The sequence below is a fragment of the Lampris incognitus genome, chromosome 14, assembly GCF_029633865.1.
Source record: "Lampris incognitus isolate fLamInc1 chromosome 14, fLamInc1.hap2, whole genome shotgun sequence".
NCBI lineage: Eukaryota > Metazoa > Chordata > Actinopteri > Lampriformes > Lampridae > Lampris > Lampris incognitus.
In genome coordinates, this window is record NC_079224.1 from 1,627,278 (window position 1) to 1,648,679 (window position 21,402).

The following is a 21,402-nucleotide window of genomic DNA, read 5'->3' on the forward strand; positions in this document are numbered from 1 at the left end:
GGCCGATTATCGGCTTAGATGTTTATCACTTTTCATATTATCGTTATCGGCATGTTTTTATCGGCCAGCCGATTAAAACAAATCCTCTGCACAACATGCACACCTCCGATGCAGCCTTCACTCTACCGAAGCACAGCAGCACACTCACTCCAACAACACAAACACAGAAAAGACGCATCGAGGAGTCGGACCACTTTTCTAAGGTAAGAGGAGCATGCCAGATGCGATAAAACCCACTCGGTTGGTAAGAAAAACATGCTATAACGTTAGTTACAAAACTACCTCCGTAACATTAGTTTCTCTGTCTCTCTCCCCCTCCCACACACACACACACACACACACACCAAAGAGCATAAGTCAGTCCAAAATGAACTAGACAACAGGTTGTTAATTCAAACAAAGAACACAATTTCCACCGCTGTGCTTAACCTTCAAATGTAACTAGGCTAAAAGAGAAGAGCTAGTGTATGATATTTAAGTTAAGTGTTCTGCATGCATTTACTAAATGAGTGGCGGTCATAAAACGTGGTATCATGTACAACACATTTTGATGTCATATACAACATCGTTAATCCCAGACAACGAGGTTGGGTGGTAATACCGAAATCCCGTTAGTGACACATTGTTATTTATGCACTGATGGCAGTGGTTGCAGGCTGGGGATGGTGGCAGGCTGGGGATGGTAGCAGTGGTTGTAGGCTGGGATGGTGGCAGTGGTTGCAGGCATGGGATGGTGGCAGTGGTTGCAGGCCGGGATGGTGGCAGTGGTTGCAGGCTGGGATGGTGGCAGTGATTGCAGGCTGGGGATGGTGGCAGTGGTTGCAGGCTGGGGATGGTGGCAGTGGTTGCAGGCCGGGATGGTGGCAGTGGTTGCGGGCCGGGTTGGTGGCAGTGGTTGTAGGCTGGAGATGGTGACAGTGGTTGCAGGCTGGGGATGGTGACAGTGGTTGTAGGCTGGGGATGGTGGCAGTGGTTGTAGGCTGGGGATGGTGGCAGTGGTTGCATGCTGGGGATGGTGGCAGTGGTTGCAGGCTGGGTTGTTGGTAGTGGTTGTAGGCTGGAGATGGTGACAGTGGTTGCAGGCTGGGGACGGTGACAGTGGTTGTAGGCTGGGGATGGTGGCAGTGGTTGTAGGCTGGGGATGGTGACAGTGGTTGTAGGCTGGGGATGGTGGCAGTGGTTGCAGGCCGGGATGGTGGCAGTGGTTGCATGCTGGGGATGGTGGCAGTGGTTGCAGGCCGGGTTGGTGGCAGTGGTTGTAGGCTGGGATGGTGACAGTGGTTGCAGGCATGGGATGGTGGCAGTGGTTGCAGGCCGGGATGGTGGCAGTGGTTGCATGCTGGGGATGGTGGCAGTGATTGCAGGCTGGGATGGTGGCAGTGATTGCAGGCTGGGGATGGTGGCAGTGGTTGCAGGCTGGGGATGGTGGCAGTGGTTGCAGGCTGGGATGGTGGCAGTGATTGCAGGCTGGGGATGGTGGCAGTGGTTGCAGGCTGGGGATGGTGGCAGTGGTTGCAGGCCGGGATGGTGGCAGTGGTTGCATGCTGGGGATGGTGGCAGTGGTTGCAGGCCAGGTTGGTGGCAGTGGTTGTAGGCTGGAGATGGTGACAGTGGTTGCAGGCTGGGGATGGTGGCAGTGGTTGCAGGCTGAGATGGTGGCAGTGGTTGCAGGCTGGGGATGGTGACAGTGGTTGCAGGCTGGGGATGGTGGCAGTGGTTGTAGGCTGGGGATGGTGGCAGTGGTTGAAGGCTGGGGATGGTGGCAGTGGTTGCAGGCCGGGATGGTGGCAGTGGTTGCAGGCTGGGTTGGTGGCAGTGGTTGTAGGCTGGAGATGGTGACAGTGGTTGCAGGCTGGGGATGTTGACAGTGGTTGTAGGCTGGGGATGGTGGCAGTGGTTGTAGGCTGGGGATGGTGGCAGTGGTTGCATGCTGGGGATGGTGGCAGTGGTTGCAGGCTGGGTTGTTGGCAGTGGTTGTAGGCTGGAGATGGTGACAGTGGATGCAGGCTGGGGATGGTGACAGTGGTTGTAGGCTGGGGATGGTGGCAGTGGTTGTAGGCTGGGGATGGTGGCAGTGGTTGCAGGCTGGGGATGGTGGCAGTGGTTGTAGGCTGGGGATGGTGGCAGTGGTTGCAGGCTGGGGATGGTGGCAGTGGTTGCAGGCCGGGATGGTGGCAGTGGTTGCTTGCTGGGGATGGTGGCAGTGGTTGCAGGCTGGGGTGGTGGCAGTGATTACAGGCTGGGGATGGTGGCAGTGGTTGCAGGCTGGGGATGGTGACAGTGGTTGCAGGCTGGGGATGGTGACAGTGGTTGCAGGCTGGGGATGGATGGGTAGGAGGAGGCTCTTAAAGCTCAGAGCAGCTCATTAAAAAAAAAATTAAAGAAATGAACATGACTTTAGTGTAAAATTCAAAATAATGAATGTGAATGTGAACTAGTTCATTTTAATCTCTGTAACGTTAATTTCTTTGTCTTTCTCCCCTCCCACACACACACCAAACAGCATAACGTCGGTGCGATATGAACTCGACAACAGAGAACACAATATCCTCTGCTGTGCTTAACCTTCAAATGTAACAAGGCTAAAAGAAAAAGCTAATGTGTGATACTTTAGTCACATACAGAGCGTTATTGTCAATGTTGTGCATGAATGTGTCAAACGGCCCTTTCACGTGGAACTACATTCTCTCAACCGCAGAACGTCCATCTGATTCTGGCGATCTGCAGCATAATAACGTGCACTGCATAGGTGAACTTATGCGAAGGAATATGGACATTGTGCGGTTGAGAGAATGTAGTTCCACATGAAAGGGCCGTCTGACGGCAAGCTAAAGCAGTGAAAATATTCAAAACATGGCACTCAAACTGATTTTCTAAGTGGCGAAAATGCGTTTTGTCCATGTCCCTATCTGCAGCAATACATTCCTCAACTTCCATGCCGACTACTCCTGCTGCATCCTAAACTGGGAGTGTGCAGACTCCCATCTACTGCAGGTAATATACTGACTATCGATAAGTACCTCATACAACCCCACCTCAAAAAAACCTGAACCTCACCTCAAAAAAACCTGAACTATCACTTTAAAGATAAGAGAAAGGGAAAATAATGACACTAATGTACATTTTTTTCCATTCAGGAGCACTTTAACCAATTTATTATTATTATTTTCAATTATTTGTTTTATTATTACAATTTTTTATTGTTATATTTATTCACTTTGATAAAAGTTTACTGCCCGTTGACCATGCAATTTAATTATTTCCATGTTTTGGAAGTTATTTATTTTTATTCAAAAAAGGAATTCTGCTCAGATTGTTATAGAGTGCCTTATACATCCTGCACTTTATTTTTATTTTTGAAAATATTTTCTCTTTTACACAAAATTCAGCTAAACTATTCAATTAAACGTATGTTAATTTAAAGGCAGCCTTGTGTTGGGGTTTGTGTTGCTATACGTTTTGGCACAACATTTTATACATTTACTGCAACTGAATATCGGCCCCAAGTATCGGCTATTGGCCTCCATAACTTACCAATAGTCGGTATCGGTATCGGCCCTGAAAAAAAACAAAAAAACAAAAAACATATCGGTCGACCCCCACTAAATACTCCAAAAGTATCATATTCGTGCTTAGGTCCAGGCTACAAAAATGGCTGAAGGGTCATCAGGTGCTTGGACCCTACTAGTTTTCGCTTGTGGCTATATTCAGGGATTCCAAGCATGTAATGCTAGAACCCTATTGTTTTTTGTTCAGATTATTATTATTATTATTATTATTTCTTTCACAGTGGCGGAACTAGAGTTTTTTTTTTACATGGGGTGGCCAAGGTGTGGCCAAGGCTATTCAGGGGGGGGTCCATGATATCATGACAGAAAATTAATGTGTAGGCTAACCCTGCCCTGGCGTCTTAGAAGCATTAATGTCATTATTGCTGATTAGAGGTGTATGAATGAAGAAACATGCTATCATTTATCTTTATTTAACCAGGTTAGTCCCATTGAAATTAACATCTTTTTCAAGAGAGACCTGGCCAAGAATGGCAGCAGTACATTAGTTTCAGCACATACGCACATGAAGACAACTATCGATAGCCAGTGTCTCCACTTTGGAACTGCAGCTCAACTTCTTCCTCTCTTTTCTCTCCCTCTCTCTCACACACAGTACTGTACTCGCACACTGTACTGGAGAGACTAGGGTCACAGTTTTCATGGATACACAATCTGGGTCTATGTCTTGAACATCCAAAATATTTTCAGAAAATAAAGCTCAGGCATCAGTGAGATAAGATAACAATTGATTTGTGTGTGACAGTTTATTTATGAAAGTGGTTTGACATACCGGGTATGACCAACTTGTTAAGTCAACAATGTTTTTTTGTCTGTCTGACTGAAAACACAAGCTATGCATGGACAAAATATTTAAACAGAAATGGACTGGAAATAAACTTTTCTTTGCCATTAGTTATACAAAGGTACAAGTTATAAAACTTCTGCAGGGGGCAAAAACGATTTTATAGAATTGACAAGAAAAAAAATCAAACAATGTCCATAACAGAGCACATAAAACACAAACATCCGTGCACACATCATAGCCTTAAGATTATTCCTGAGTCCGGACCATGTTTTACAAGGCAATTGATGATAATTTTGGAGAAACCTGTTTATTAACCTTTACAATGATGTCCAACTTGTAAGGATCATGCATATGTGGAATGAGCCACGTATCTGCATGCCCACCTAACATCAGTTCATCTTTGGGCTGCTGCTGAGGATAGAGCTCTTGCCCCACAAGATTATTTCTGTAGTCTAGACCATGTTTTTCAAGGCAATCAATTATAATTTTTGAGTGAAAGATCCATACACAGGCACAACAGCTTGGCACGTCCTCCTCATGCTGGTCACCAACCTGGTCACAAGAGTCTAGACCTTAACCCAATTAAACACACTGGGATCAGCTTGGACATGCTGTCCATGTTAAAGTGACCAACGCAATCACGCTTGCTGACCCGCAAAGAATCCTGGTTGAGGAATGTAATGCCATCCCACAGCAATGTGTGACCAGGTTGGTGACCAGCATGAGGAGGAGGTGCCAGGCAGTTGTGGTAGCATATGGATCTTCTACCTGCTGTTGAGGCTCCTGATGGTGTATTAAATAGATAAAGTGTAAGATTGGAAATATGTCTTTTTTGATCCTTGTTGACACAGCTGTAGTTGCTCCACCACCAGACCAGCCTTTTTTATCCTTGTTACTGATTAAAACCAATCCAACCCCCCCCCCCCCAAAAAAAACCCGATACCAACAGTGGAATACACGGCTAAGCATTGGCAGAGTGCTACCCACATTAACAGCTGTGCTGCTCATTCCACATATGAATGATCCTTACAAGCTGGACATTTTAGTGTGTATTAGCTAATAGGACTACACAGTGCAGATTTTATGACCAGAGGAGACCAGCAAAGTGCCAAATTTTCATAGGTATTTAAAACAGCATAATTCTGCGGTTCTTGTGAGAACTGGCAAAATGTTTCACAAACTCACCCATGATAAGATGCCCTCCTTGACTCAACACTGAGAATTCTGAGGTGACTTAACCTGTCATCAGCCATTGTTGTCCTAAGGTGGGTTTTAATCAGTTTTAAAGCTGAGAAGCTTCTCTCGCAGGAAGCACTGCTGACTGGTGTAACAACAGAAATATTACAAAGTCGAAATAGCTCTTTACAGACCTGCTTGTATGGTTCTAGAAGCACAACAAAGTCAAGGAGTGTAGACAGTCTATCCATTCCACTTTTCTCTCTCCTTTCAAGAAGCCACTTGGTTTGATGAACCTCGTGTTTGAGGTCCTCTAAATCTGACTCAAAAGTCTGAGCAGAGGCTCCTCACTCAAGAATGTTGTACTCTTTGGGTTGAGAGACTGGACCCCTTGCATTATCTCACAATTCTTCTTTGAAAAACGCCTCTGCAGCTCAGCTGTGACACAATCAAGCACCTGATAAAAGATAGTCCTTTGGAAGCTCTCATCATCCCTTTGGTCACTATTTTTCTGTCCTACAGTGCTCATCACAAATGAGTCGTGGAATCTTGAGCTTGTAGTAGGCTGTCTCTTACACGCTGTCTGAACCCTTATTTTGCAGTGATCTGCAATCTCTTTGACCTCTTTCCACAAGTCTCCAAAGTAACCCTCACTTCTGCAGTCCTGTAATGTGTCTTTCAGGGCATCTACTAGATCCACAGCCATTGCTAGGTCAAGAGAGCTGGATTGGAGCATGTCAGAAAGACATTTGGCATCACCTAGTACTTTACAAAAGGTAACTAAAAGCCCTATGAAATGTAAATCTATCTAACAAAGAAGGCCCTTTGCCTCCACTGATCTATCACCACTATTTTCAAGTGCAATATCCTGTAGCAGTCTCAGAAGTGCTGGGAGCCTGGGTTTCAGATTGCGGCATGCTATGTATCTGCATGCCCACCTTGTACCAGTTAGTCTTCATAGTTCCCTGGGCTGCTGCAGAGGATAGAGCCCTTTCTGAACAGCAAGCCACTTGGGATGCACATATGAGCCAGATACACAATTATAAAGCTTCTGCAGAAGAGGAAAAAAGTTAACTGCCTCGGGCACAGATTTTACAGCGTCAACAAGAACTAAGTTCAAATAATGGGCATTACAGTGCACATAAAAATCAAATCTTGCACTACTTTTGATCTGTGCAGCCACACCAGAATGCTTACCACTCATGACCGAAGCACCATCATACCCTTGCCCCACAAGATTATTTCTGGTCCATGTTTTTCAAGGCAATCAAAAATTATTTTTGAGAGACCTGCAGCATCTAAGCTTTCAGCGGACTTAAATTGTAAAAAGCTCTTGTGGATGGTCCCGTTGTAATAGTATCTCACAACTAAAGATATTGGTTCCTTTTTCTTCAAATCTTTTTTTTCATCTGCAATTACACTGAACACTTCACTTGATTTCACTTCTCTCATTATTTCACTTTGTACCATCTCAGCTAATGTCTCAAGAGCTTCGTTCTGTATTAGGTGGCTTGTGTACTTGGCATTGCCAGTTTCGTTCATCCTCTTCTCTATGAAAGGGTCATGCTTTGCTATTTCTTCTAAGATTGTTAAAAAATTGCCCTTGTTGTGAGAGTCATCATCAGACTCTCGATGGCCTCTCTGCACTATATTTTGAGTGGCAGTTAATAGGAGCACATCTGCAATGTTTTCATGTAAGTACAGTTTTCCTCAACTTTCTTTTTACGGTCCTCATTTATGCTATCCATGATTGAGGAGTTGCTTTCTCTGGCCCTTTTATGCTGATTCCTTGCATACATTGCATTAATATGATGCTCTGCCTTAGAATGTAGCTTAAAACAAGAATCTTTGAACAGTGCCTTTTTCCAATTACAAAAGCCTGAGTTTGATGTGAAGGCAGACTGAGGTGTATTTAGCAGCGAAAAGGCCTACAGGCAAAACAATAGGTTGAATCTAACAGAATATTCAACCCATGGATTTTCTATGTACCAAGGGCTGTTAAAACCCCTCTTCCTTGTACCATGCAGCGTCCTAGGAAATGACTTCAAAAATGGCTGTACAGGACCCTCATCTCTGGATCTTGATGTCTGGAATACACATTAAACAATGTGTCATATCTCTATGAAAATGTGTGTAATTGACGAATCAACAAGATTGCATACCAACAGCTGCCAACTAAAATTTGTAGTTTTAAAGTAGAGGCCTACCATTGGGTCCTCCTAGAACAGCACTCCTTGATGTAGTTGCACTTGGAAAGGGCTCGATGTCTCCCTCGATGTCTCCCTCAGAAGCAGAGGTCTCTGTGTCATCATTAACACAAGAACCATCAGTGTATAATCACAATACAAATGCCACAGCCATTAAAACAAAAACACAAGAATCAACATAGTAAAGTGAGGCTCAATCTGACAAAAATCAACTATTGTTGCTAGTTGAAACTAAACTTAAATTCTGACTGGCTGTCTGGTAGATGCTCTGACCTGATGGTAGAGGACTTACGCTACTGGGCCTGTGAAGCTTGACCACACTGACTCTCAGCATTACTATCCTCAGGTAGGGAGCTGCTCTGGGGTCTAGTGGTTATGCAAGGGCTGGGGTCTGTGACCACCTGATCTGATTTTTTCTTTTTTATAAAGAAATCTGAAATGCCCTCTCTTTTCATGACTTTTTTTGACCTTATGCAAAAATAAGACAGTGGCATTAGCTCTGGAGCACATTTACCCATCTGAAATAATCAGGGACTAATCTTAACCATCCCACATAAATCACAAAATTAACGCTGATGTAGTGCAGTTAATACATAATATATGATATTTTAGTAAAATTGTGTAATATTTATGCCGGATGGTCAAGATTAGCCTTGGATTGTTTCATATGGTTAAGCAGCTAATGTTGATGCTGCTGTAGTAGGCCACGTTGAGTAACGCTAGCTAGCTATAATTTCTCAGACTAGTATTAATCATCTGAGATAAATATCACAAAATGTACTATGATACAGTGCAGTGAATACACATTATATGATAATTCAGTAAAACTGTGATATTGATGTAGGATGGTCAAGATTAGCCATGGATTGTTTCAGATGGTTAAACGTGCTTCACGGCTAGCTAACGTTAATGCTGCTACTGTATAGGTAAGATTTTCGCTAGCTATAATTTATCTAGAGCACATTTCCCTTTTTGAAACAATCAGACGCTAATCTTAACCATCCCACATAAATATCACAAAATGGCCTAAACCCAATGCAAGTTTTGCTTAAAACTTACTTCAACGTGTGTTGTTCTTTCACGTAGATCCCGTTGTGTGTAGTGGCGTGAACTCTGGAAGTATTGTCCTCCTCCTCGATATTAAAAAGACGCCAGGCGAATAAAATTTTGGGGAGGCACCTGGGGTGGCCAATCAGATATCAGGAGTGGCACGTGCCACCCTGGCCACCCCTCTGGCTCCGCCAGAGTTCTTTCGTGTTTCCTGTTTTACATCCTGTAGAGCCGGGTCCAAACTATGGACCTGAGGTACTATAGGGCAGATGTCACTTGATTGACAGTACTCATCATAATATGTGGGCTGTTCCGATCTTCTGGACTGAATGGATGTTGATGTTGCCTGGGATACGGTTGGTGAACTTCATTATTATTATTATTATGCTTCTTTTCATACTGCCCTAAAGAAAATGTATATATGCATGTGTGGGTTTGTGTTTGTGCGTACTCATGCATGTGTGTGTTTATGTGTATATGCATTCCACAACTCACGATCCCCGTGACATCTGAGCGGCCCTACAGTGAGTTTGGCTTCAGATCCAGGCCTATTGATGTCCCCCACCACCACCTGGCTGACTGGCAAGTGGTCCTTATACACCAACAGGCCCACATCCTCCCTCCTACAACAGAGGAGAGGAGAGGTGAGAGAGTGTGTGTGTGTGTGTGGGGGGGGGGGCAAAGAAACAATGGAATAGGGAGAAGAGAGACACAGGTTGAAAGAGACATGACTGTTGGAGCTGAAAGAGATAGAGGGAACAATAATGACGATGTTGTCCATAAATAAAAAATAGGTGAATAGGTTAACAAACAGATCGGAAAAGAATACAAAGCGACATTTTACAGAACTTAATAAAACAGAAGTATATCCCTCCATCCATCCATTATCCAAACCACTTATCCTGCTCTCAGGGTCGTGGGGATGCTGGAGCCTATCCCAGCAGTCATTGGGCAGCAGGCGGGGAGACACCCTGGACAGGCCACTAGTCCATCACAGGGAAGTATATAATAAATGAAAATCTAAATGTTTGACTGTATAATGAACTGATTGTTTACATGAGTTTGTCATCATTATCATTGGCCTGGTGTGAATATGCTATGTGAATGTAGCAGTAGTTCAGCAGTACATCTACATCATGTAAGAATTTGAAGATAAAGTTCCGCCCACCACTGGCGCTGGTCAGCATCACAGTTGCAGAAGTATCTTGGGTTGGTGCAGTTGCGTTCGATACCACAGGCACACTTCTGGATCCCAGGCCCTGACCCACCCCAGTAGAAATGTTTCTCCTTGGCTTTTCCCACCCACCAGGTGAACGGGACACCATCTGGGAAGGAAACCATCAATTGGAGTCACTTTTATCACTGTACACACTCAGTAGCAGCTAGAGGCTGCTGGTCAAATGAAGTTAAAAATCACTTTTATTTTTGTCTAGTTGTATTTTCTGGATTTTTGTATTTTCCTCCCTTTTTCCCCCCAATTGTACTTGGCCAATCGCCCCACTCTTCTGAGCCATCCAGGTCACTGCTCCACCCCCTCTGCCAATCTGTGAAGGGCTGCAGACTACCACATGCCTCCTCCAATACATGTGGAGTCACCAGCCACTTCTTTTCACCTGAGAGTGAGGCGTTTCACCAGGGGGATGTTGCCCGTGGGAGGATCACATTACTCTTCCCAGTTCCCTCTCCCCCCTGAACAGCCACCGACCAGAGGAAGTGCTAGTGCAGCGACCAGGACACATACCCACATCCAGCTTCCCACTCACAGACATGGGCAATTGTGTCTGTAGGGACAGCCGACCAAGCCGGAGGCAACATGGAGATTCGAACCGACAATCCCCATGTTGGTAGGTGTACTGTTACACCCAATCTCCTGGCTTCAAGTTGTGCAGCTGACCTCTATTGGCTGTGGAAGTGCCGATCTCACCTGCATGTGAACAGAGGTCAGCTGCACAACCTGAAGCCAAGACATTGGGTGTAACAGTACAGTGAAAAGATAATGCCACTCAAAGGGGTAGAAATTAGGTGATGGCTAATGATGGAGCATAAATATTGCTGCACTGAAGACACACCATTTTCTTTGTTGTCACAGGAAAAGGAAGTAGCTGAAACTGCAGTACTTTACTATGCCCCTAGTGGCAGGGAGGCTCTAAAAATAAAGGAAACCGTTCCATTACACTCCCCATTTGGCATTATTTAAAATGCCACAATAAACATGTACATACTCTAATCTTCTGGAGACAAGAGAAGAATACACTCTGAGATGGGTCTGGAGAAAGTCTTAGTCGTTTTGTGACAGGTAATCTTGATCTCTACTTCCCTGACTACTCCATCTTTGATCGGGAGAGCCTTCACAATGACACCCATTGGCTATTCATTTCTTCTCATTTGCTTATCCCTCAGAAGAACAATGTCCCCTTCCTTCAGGTTTGGCCTGTTCAGCTGCCACTTTTGACATCTCTGAAGTGTGTTGAGGTACTCTTTCTGCCATCGAGCCCAGAAGGTGTCAGCAAGAACTTGAACCCTCTTCCATTGATGCTTAAACATGTCGCACTTGGTGAAGTCTCCAGGGGGAGGTAAGGCTACACCGAACTTCTGGGTGAGGAGAGCTGCAAGGGTCAGGATCAGAGGAGCTTCTGGGTCAGAGGAGACAGGCACTAGAGGTCTTGCATTAATAATAGCTGTGACTTCAGCCATTAGCGTTGTCAGAACCTCATGAGTCAGCTTAGAGTTTCCAGCTTGTAGGAGCATTGAGTCGAGGATGTGCCGTGCAATACCTATCATACGTTCCCACGTGCCACCCATGTGAGATGAATGGGGTGGGTTGAACACCCAAGAACATCTCTGGTCAAGTAGATATTCTTCCACGCTCGTCTCACCAGGACTTGGCGGATCCAGCCTCATCCCCTGGATGCACCAACAAAGTTGGTCCCACACTCAGACTGCAGCTGCTTAGCAGGACCTCAGATCGCGAAGAATCTGCGAAGTGCATTGATGAAGCTAGAGGAGCTCATAGTTTCAATCACCTCGATATGAACAGCTCTAGTGGACATGCACGTAAACAGAACCACATCTTACTGTTGGCTTGTCCACCTTTCGTACAGCATGCAATGACATCCCATGGTCCAAATACATCAAGCCCAACATAAGAAAATGGAGGATAAATCTGTAAGCGCCCAGCAGGTAAGTCTGCCATGATTTGCTGCTCTGTTCTGCCTCTTGGCATCCTGCAAGTCACGCATCTATTGATGATGCTGCTGACAGCTCTCTTTGCTCCTACTACCCATAAACCATTTGCTCTTACAGCTCCCTCAGTTAGGTGTCTTCCCTGATGCTTTACTGCTGCATGATGGTGACGGATGAGCAGTGTAGCGATGTGATGCTTCCCTGGGATTAGAAGAGGGTTGACTTCATGTCTCAGAAACTTCAACTCTGTAAGGCGTCCTCCTACCCGTAGTAGGCCATTGTCATCAATGACTGGGTGAAGCTTGCGGCGGGAACTGTTAGATGGTAAGTCTCGTTTTGCCATGATGCATTTGATTTCTTTTGCATATGCTTCATGTTGGACACATCTGATGACTGTGTGTTCTGCCTGGGTCAAGTCTTTATCTGTGAGACTTGTCTTACAGAGGTGCCAGCCTGCATGATTGTTATCGATTATTTTCTGCATGAACTCGACAAAGTGTGCTCTCATATCTTCCTTCTTGACCAGCTGGCATCGAAGGGGCATAAGCTGCTTGTAGGTATAGGGTCTGTTGTCTGGAAATAGACGTTTGGGGCTGTGAAATGGCAATGAGGCGATCCAGCTGTTAGTTTCATCTTTGAAGACTCCTTCCATCTTCTTCAGAAAGAGCATGTCTTTAACAGATGGCACAAGCTGGTTGTCTGTATCAGTGCAGTGAAAGACAGTCTCTCCTACACTCTCTTCAGTGGGTCTTGAGTATGGGCTTGAAGCTTGAAGTTGGTGGGGAGTGGCTTTCGAGTAACTCAGACTGAAGTTCTCCTTCACATTGATGCGGCTGTCACAGGGGTTGAGAAGGCTTGGGCGTCCATTAACTAACACAGGCATTTTTTAGAGCACCCACTTCAGTTGGCTTGTGAGCACTACCGAGGCACACATCGCCTATGATAACCCAGCCGAGGTCGAGCTTCTGTGCGTATGGGTGATCGTCTCTGCCACTGAGCTGTTTTCTCACCCTGTGAACTCTCAGAAGGTTCCGTCCAATGATCAGGAGGATATCTGCATCTAGGTCAAGGGGCAGTATCTCAACAGTTATTGACCTCAGATGGCGGTGGTGTAGTGCAACTTCAGGAGTGGGTATTTCTTCCCTGTTGTTAGGGATAGCATTACACTCATTGAGTGTAGGGAGAGGAAAACTAATTTTCCCATCTACTGACTCTATTGTGTAGCTGCAAGCTCTTCTATCTGACGTTTCTACTACGCCAGCGCAGGTCTTCAGGGTGTATGGCTCAACTGTGCTTTGAATGTCAAACATGTCAAAAAACTCAGTCTTTGCAAGGGACACATTATTTTGGTCGTCCACAATTGCGTACATGTTCTTGCTGTTGTGTCGCTGACCTTCAGGAAAGACATGAACTAGGCAAATCTTCGAGCAGGATTTTCCTGTGAATCCATTTCCACATACCTTTGTATAAATTGCTGTAACATCCAGCTTTGATGAGTTTGCTTCCTCCCCGCCATGCTCTTTAGGGGAAGAGAGGGGCTTGGTTGTCTGTGGTGCTGGGCCAGGGCAAACAGCTGCCGAGTGCCTCTCACTCTCACATTCCACACACCTGATGGTAACATTACAGTCCTTTGCCTGGTGACTGGTGGATGCAACGCAACGGTAGCAGATGTTGTTGTCTTTGATTAACTTCTTTCTGTCTTCAAGCAGCATCATTCTGAAGCCTCTACATCTTTTCAGTGGGTTTGGCTTGTGATGTATAGAACAGTGTCTGCTTAGATCTTCAACTACCCTTTCTACTTTTGTGGTTACCTCTGCTGACACGTCTGTCTTGTGCACTGTAACTGATGGCCTTCTGTTGTCATTACCTAGGCAGGGGCTTTTCTTTCTTGAAGCTGACAGAGGAGATAGAAGCTGTTGTAAAGCTTGGGTCATTCCTTGCTCTGGCCTCTTTCTGTACTCAGAAAAGACAGAGAAAGGTGGGAAGGCCACTCTATGCTCTTCTTTAAATGTTGACCCAACTGTTGTCCACTTTTCTTGGAGGCGAAAGGGTAGCTTCTCCACAATTAGACCTACTCCCCTGGCTGTGTCGAGGTAATTTAAACCAGGTAAATATCCATCTAGCTTTGCAGCTGACACTTCTAAGAGCAAGTCTGATAGCTCAAAGAGCTTGTGAGGTTCTTTGCTGAAGAGCTTTGGGAAGTTCTCTATTTTAGAGAACAAGGCTCTTTCTATTGCCTCTGTTGAGCCATGCATTCTTTGAGTCTTGTCCATATCATACCTAGACCAACAGATGGATGACGTATGTTGACTGCTTTGACCCTTGTAGCATGTTCTGAAGACTCTGGGCCCAGCCACTTGATGAGCAGGTTTACTTCTTCACTGGCAGTAAGACCAAGATCTGCAATGGTACTCTGAAAGATAGCGTTCCAGCTGAGATAATTCTCCGGCTTGTCATCAGACTTAGTCAGTCCTCCAGTTACCAGCTGACTGTTTGCTTGGAACCTGGTGAGTTCACTTGTGGTGTTGGCAGTAGGTGCAAGGTTTGGGTTACACCTCCACTGTGGTTGTAACTCACTGTAGGAAAGACATTGTTGAAGTGTATCTCTTTGCAGCACCAGTTTACTGCCCTCTGGTAGTGATGAGTGGTATTGATTTGGATCTTGTCTGAAGTAAGATGTGAACTCTGGTGAAAGTTTCACTTGTTTTTGCTGAGGGGTGACGTCATCATGCTGAGTGGACATGTCTTTCTGTCTTTGTGTGAGCTCAGCGTAGTTGCTTGAGTGCTTATTTATGTACTCACTCACTTTCTGCTCTGGGGTTATTTGGATGGGCAAGAACTCTAACTCTTCACTTCGCTCTGCAATAAGCTGAGCAGCAGCAGGCTGCATTACCACTGCTTTGGCCATGAAAGTGTCAGCTTCTTTCTTGGCTTGAAGTGCATCAAGAGTTGCATCTAAGAGGACATTTTCAACATTTGCATTAGCTTCTATGTGAGCTTTTGCTAAGTCAATGTTCATTTCTTTGTCAGAGTAGGCTGCTCTGGCTTTAGCACCCTGTGCTTCAGCTAGTGCTACTGTGCTGCCATACTGGCTCCAGTTGCTGCAGACAATCTTTTCGAAGATCCTGCTGACCATCTAACACTCAGCTTTTTGAAAATTTTGAGGACTTTAAGGAATGAGAGGAGAGTGACTTATTCTCCTCACTTTCTTGACCTTTAGCCTCTAAATTTTCCATTATGTCGATGCGTGCTTGACTTGAAAAGGTTTTGTCAGTTACTGACCTCTGGCTGCCATGTCAGAGTCCAAAAGCTAGTTGATGACCCTCCACAGCCAATAGAGGCTGTGGAAGTACCTCCATTGGCTGTGGAAGTGCCGATCTCACCTGCATGTGAATAGAGGTCAGCTGCACAACTTGAAGCCAGGAGATTGGGTGTAACAGTACAATGAAAATATATTGCCAGTCAAAGGGGTAGAAACTAGGTGATGGCTAATGATGGAGCATAAATATTGCTGCACTGAAGACATACCATTTTCTTTGTTGTCACAGGAAAAAGAAGTAGCTGAAACTGCAGTACTTAACTATGCCACTAGAAGGCAAAAGTCTCTAAAGGTAATGGAAATGTGCCCCTACTGGCAGGGAGGTTCTAAAAATAAGGAAACTGTTCCATTACAGTAGACAACGGAATAGACCGCTACGCTACCCGGATGTCCCATTTTCTGTTGTTTTGTGGGAAGGAGAGGGCAGGCTGCTCGTTGAAAGCAATTTCACATAGGCAAGCCCTTCTTCTACAAGGTGGCAGATCTAGTCTCAGCTGTGGAAACTGGATCCAGTGGCTCTAAATGTTGGAGTTGAGGGATACAATACAAATAAATAAATCCACATCTTCTATTACAGCACAGATGAAGGTATACAGAAAAGAAAACAGCCATGATTGAACCGGTCGCTTTTTGGATGGGCCCCATCTTTTTACAATCACTCTTGAGACAGAATGCATGACCAGGTGTCCTTACAATATTAAGTACTGTTAGAGTGAGAGAATATTTACTTTACGATTAATTATACTTTGAAAGTTACATTCCAAACCCTGATTTTGAAAAATAAATGTATTTTCATGTGTTGTCTGTGCATTTCCAAAACACCATCGATATCTTGAACTTTTATGCATTTAAAGGCTAAATCTGTCAGCAGGTATTCCATCTGTGGGGCCCGGGGTAATATTGGAACTGTTATGGACACGGGGCACCCCATTTTCATTAGTTTGCATTGTTGGTCACATTAATTGGTTTGTTTATTTTTGGACTATTTATCACAACTTTAATATTTGGCTATATGAATGTGGGTTACATGTGAGGAGTTAATACAGGCACTTTAGGGCAGCTAGGTGTCCTCAGGGGTCCTCAGGTAAAGGCGGGATGCGTCAGTAAACAGATCGCCTGCAGTGAAATGACCGAGTGACTGATTTGTCTGTCTCTGAATTATCAAGTGAGCAAAAGTGATGAAAACAGGCTTAAGAGAAGCAACACAGAGATATATGGAGTTCATAAGGGTTGTGGGGCGTTAATAAGACAGTAGGACATTTATATCGCTGTTTGTCAGTTTATTAACGACCATGATGTCGGAGACGGTGCTTCACCTCATATTAGCAAATGGCTAAGCCGTGTAACCAAGCTGTGTGTAGTCAAAATATGAGTTGTGTAAATGGCAGGATGTGACAAATGTGAAATTATCGGAGCGTTGTTAAGATAACGAGTGGTTTACAGTTAAAGTTCGAAATTGAAAGTGAATGTGTGCGTCAGTAAACATTTCGCCTGCAGTGAAATGACCGAGTGACTGATGTGTCTGTGTGTCTGAATTATCAGATTAAAAAGAGTGAAAACCCATGCACGCCCGGAAGTACCTCTTTGTCCAAGTGTGCAACAAATATTGGAGGCATCGCTGGGATGATTAACGTCACGTAGTGTGAGAAGGACGCGCACCAGATCGCCTTTGATTGACAGCGGGCACGCGCAGCGTCGGGAGCGCGGCTACATCATGGATCTGGAGGAGTTGGCAGAGACTTTGTCCGAAAGACTATAGCTTTTACAACGGGACCAGCTCAAAGAGGTGTGTGCTGAGGCAAAAATCCCGAGTGGAGTTGTCATGACAAGGCGAGCGTTAATCAGACTAATTACAGAATCTATGGACAGTGTAATGGATGATGAAGAACAGGATGTTGCAACACATCATCTAAGGAAAATGTTGAATCGGGTGAACCAGATGATAGGAAATACTGGAGATATTGATGACGATAATACAGAGGGCACAGCACAAACCAGCCAGAAATCAGCTGAAGAGATGAGTTTAACTGACAAATACTCACAGCTCCAGCTAAGCAGTCAAGTCGTACAGGATGAAGTGAGGCAGCTGAGTGAAAGACTGAACAATGCACTGAACAAGTCAAGCTTCAGCTCCACAAAATGTAATGCTGACAGCTGTGAACCGGCCTCCAGAAGTGACAATAAGGAGAGATTTCAAGATCTGTGGTCAGATTGGGGAGAAGGGACAAAAGGTCAAACTCTCATATACAAACCTGATGCATCAGATAGACAGGCCTGACAAGAGGACACAGTGAGGCTGAAGTCATGGAAGCTGTGATCAAGTCAGTCATTCCAGGTTTGAGTCTTCGTGACATGCTTGAGATAAAAAGTGATCTGACCCTCCCCCAGTTGAAGGCCATATCAAAGTGACATTTCAAAGAGGACAGTTCAACAGATCTGTATCACAGGCTAATAAATATAACACAAGACAGCCGTGAGTCACCTCAAAACTTCCTCTTTAGAGCCATGAGTTAAAAGAGAGACTGCTGCTTGCTTCAAGAGATGTTAGGTCAAATGAACAGTACAGTCCCGAGCTCATCCGAAGAAATTCTTCAGGTCAGTGGGTACTGGGCTGTTAAGTGGCCATATCAAGTTTCAGATGAAGCCCTATCTCGATGATCATAAAGTGACAGATGACATACTCATAGACAGAATGAATGAAGCAGCTAGTGTTGAATCAGCGCGACAATACAAGCAAAGGAAAAACACAAGCAGCAAAGTCACAAAAGTAAACGAAATACAGACAGAGATGTAGACCAGTCGGCAGGACCAGGGTGCAGATGAGACCAGAGTGGGGGTTCAAGAACAGTCAGCTGAAGTTGTGAAGCCAAAGAGTCGTAAGGCCCGGCTGTCGCTAGTTCAAGAGACTCAGAACTTTATGAAACGGTCAGGCTGCTAAGAGAAGAAATGGCTGAAATAAGGAAAAGCATTATAAACCCCCAAGGGCCCACCCACCAAGTGAGAATGACTGTCAAGAGAGGATGTAGAGCATGTCAGGAGGAGGGAACAGGTGACCAGTGTGAACACTGCTTTAAGTGTGGACAAGCAGGGCACTTCTCCAGGGGCTGTAGAGGACGAAAGAGGCTGAAAAGAGATGGAAACTCGCTGCTCGTAGTGTTCCAGGGTTCGCTGTCGGCCAAGCCGTGTAATCATCTCCTTCTCCTGGTAGTGGTGGACCCTGGCAATGAGTGTACGAGGCCTGGCCCCCTCGGCGGGCTTTGGCTGTTGAATGCGGTGTGCACGGTCGATGATGAGTGGTTGTGAATGTGTGTCTCACTGAGCAGTTTGGGGATAAGAGCGCTTATAAACTCTGTCGGTTTTCCAGTCTCTTCTCCTTCTGGAATGCCAACAATTTTAATATTATTGCGGCGAGAGTGGCCTTCTAGGCTGTTGGTTTTGGCTCGCAGGCGAATGTTTTCTGCCTGCAGCTTGCGGATGGCTTCCTCCATAGCAGTCAGACGGGACTCATGGTCTGAAGCCGTCTCGTCCATGGAATCCATTCGGGCTGCTAGAGTATTGTGTGAGAACTGAGGAGAAATGAATTTTGTTTCGAACTGATCAAACCGGTCGTTAATGGTTTTCAGAATAACATCTGACATCTCTTTCAACATTGCACCCCTTGATAGGGAGCAACCGCCATTATCCGCTCCACGTGTATCAGCCATGTCATGCTTGATGATTGTTCGGTTTTAGAAATTTTCGGCATTTTCAAGCTTTTTATGCAAGTCCAGGTCACACAAAGATGGGCAAACAAGTTGTATTGGGTTTCGAGAGCAAACTTGACGAATAAAATAAAATACAAATGGAGAGGAGCTCCCAAAAGCACATCTCACTCCATCCGCTGTGCACTAGCGCACCCCACCCCCCGAACCCAGGGTAACGTCTAAGCAACTAAAGGCTTCTCTCACACTGGCTAATGTTAATGTTCATGAGTCGACCATCAGGAGAACACTGAACAACAATGGTGTGCATGGCAGGGTTGCAAAGAGAAAGCCACTGCTCTCCAAAAATAACATTACTGCCCATCTGCAGTTTGTTAAAGATCGCGTGGACAAGCCAGAAGGCTATTGAAGAAAAAAAATTGTGGACGGATGAGACCAAAATAGAACGGTTTGGTTTAAATGAGAAGCATTATGTTTGGAGAAAGGAAACCACTGCATTCCAGCATAAGAACCTTATTCCAGCCGTGAAACATGGTGGTGGTAGTATCATGGTTTGGGCCTGTTTTGCTGCATCTGGGCCAGGACGGCATGCCATCATTGATGGAACAATGAGTTCTGAATTATACCAGCGAATTCTTAAGGAAAATGTCAGGACATCTGTCCGTGTACTGAATCTGAAGAGAATGTGGGTCATGCAGCAAGACAATGACCCTAATCACACAAAAGTCATTCTACCAAAGAATGGTTAAAGTCAATGTTTTGGAATGGCCAAGTCAAAGTCCTGAACTTAATCCAATCGAAATGTTGTGGAAGGACCTGAAGCAAGCAGTTCATGTGAGGAAACCCACCAAATATCCTAGAGTTGAAGCTGTTTTGTACGGAGGAATGGGCTAAAATTCCTCCAAGCCGATGTGCAGGACTGATCAACAGTTACCAGAAACGCTTAGTTGCAGTTATTGCTGCACAACGGAGGGGGGGGGGGGTTTCACACCAGATACTGAAAGCAAAGGTTCACATACTTTTGCCACTCACAGATATGTAATATTGGATAATTTTCCTCAATAAATAAATGACCAAGTATCATATTTTTGTCTCATTTGTTTAATTGGGTTCTCTTTATCTACTTTTAGGACTTGTTTGAAAATCTGATGATGTTTTAGGTCATATTTATGCAGAAATATAGAAAATTCTAAAGGGTTCACAAACTCAAGCACCACTGTACATCAGCAATAACCTGAAGTGGAAAATTAACACTGACGTGCTCAGTGTTAATTTTCCACTCAACAATGAGTTTATAAAAGCTCAACAATGACTTTATTTTCTTAGGCAGCTTAAACAATACCAGATCAAACATCAACTTCTCATTTTGTTTTTACTCAGCCATTATCGAGTCCATGATAACATCCTCTGTTACAGTATTTCAGTATGGTACAGCGAGACGGACAGTCAAACATGGAAAAAAAAACTGCAGCGGATTGTCAACAAGGGATCGAAAATCATAGGAAACCCACATAAATCAGTTGAATCTCTACATACTAACCGAACTCCTTGGTCCCCAAAGAGGGCAAGCTAATCCTGCTTGGAGATTTCAATGCCAGGGTGGGATGAAGCAACAATCTATGGAGAGGCACAATAGGGAAGGAAGGAGTTGGCAACATGAACTCCAACGGCATATTACTTCTACCAAAATTCTCAGAACACAGCCTGGTCATCACCAACACACTTTTCCACCAAACTAATAAACTCCAAACATCCTGGATGCATCCTGGCTCTAAGCTCTGGCGCCTCATCGATTGCATAGTCATCTGCGCCAAAGACCGCCATGATGTGCTCAATACCAGAGCAGTGACCAGTTCGGATGAATGCTGGACAGACCACCACCTCATCCGCTCCACCATGTCCATCAGTCTCACGTGGAAAAGAAGGGTGCAAAAAAAGCAGTGCCGGCCAAAGCTCAACATCGAACGGCTGGGTGACACCACCTTTCGAGAACAGCTCCAGGCTACTCTCAGCACTGCTCTGCCAAAGCAATACCCAGAAGATATTGATACACACTGGGACCTGCTTAAGTCTATCACCATGAACTCCTGCAAAAGAACCCTTGGCTACAAAACCCAGAAACATCAAGACTGGTACGACGAGAATGACAACGAAATCCAACAGCTCATTGACATCAAGCGGCAAACTTTCATTACCTGGCAAAATGACATCAACTGCAAGGCTAAAAGAGTAGCCCATGCCAAAGCAAAGGCAGCTTTGGCATGGGCCAAAGCAGTATGTCAGCCACATTACTCAATGGCAGTGGAGATGAAACGGAACCCTTCACGGTTCACACTGGAGTCAAGCAGGGCTTTGTCATTGCTCCTACCCTGTTCTCCATTTTCATTTCTGCTATCCTCCATCTTACAGG

At 45.0% G+C, this 21,402-nt stretch overlaps 1 protein-coding gene across 1 annotated transcript in view; it reads right to left on the reverse strand.

The window, feature by feature from the left end:
• Positions 1 to 21,402, reverse strand: part of cntnap2b (contactin associated protein 2b) — a 296,355-nt gene that overhangs the window by 78,804 nt on the left and 196,149 nt on the right. Inside the window, exons 15-16 of the mRNA XM_056293762.1 lie at positions 9,958 to 10,114; positions 9,285 to 9,412 (exon numbers count right to left, since the gene is read on the reverse strand). Of these exons, the coding sequence (XP_056149737.1) occupies positions 9,285 to 9,412; positions 9,958 to 10,114 (285 nt within the window). The remainder of the gene's footprint in view (positions 1 to 9,284; positions 9,413 to 9,957; positions 10,115 to 21,402) is intronic.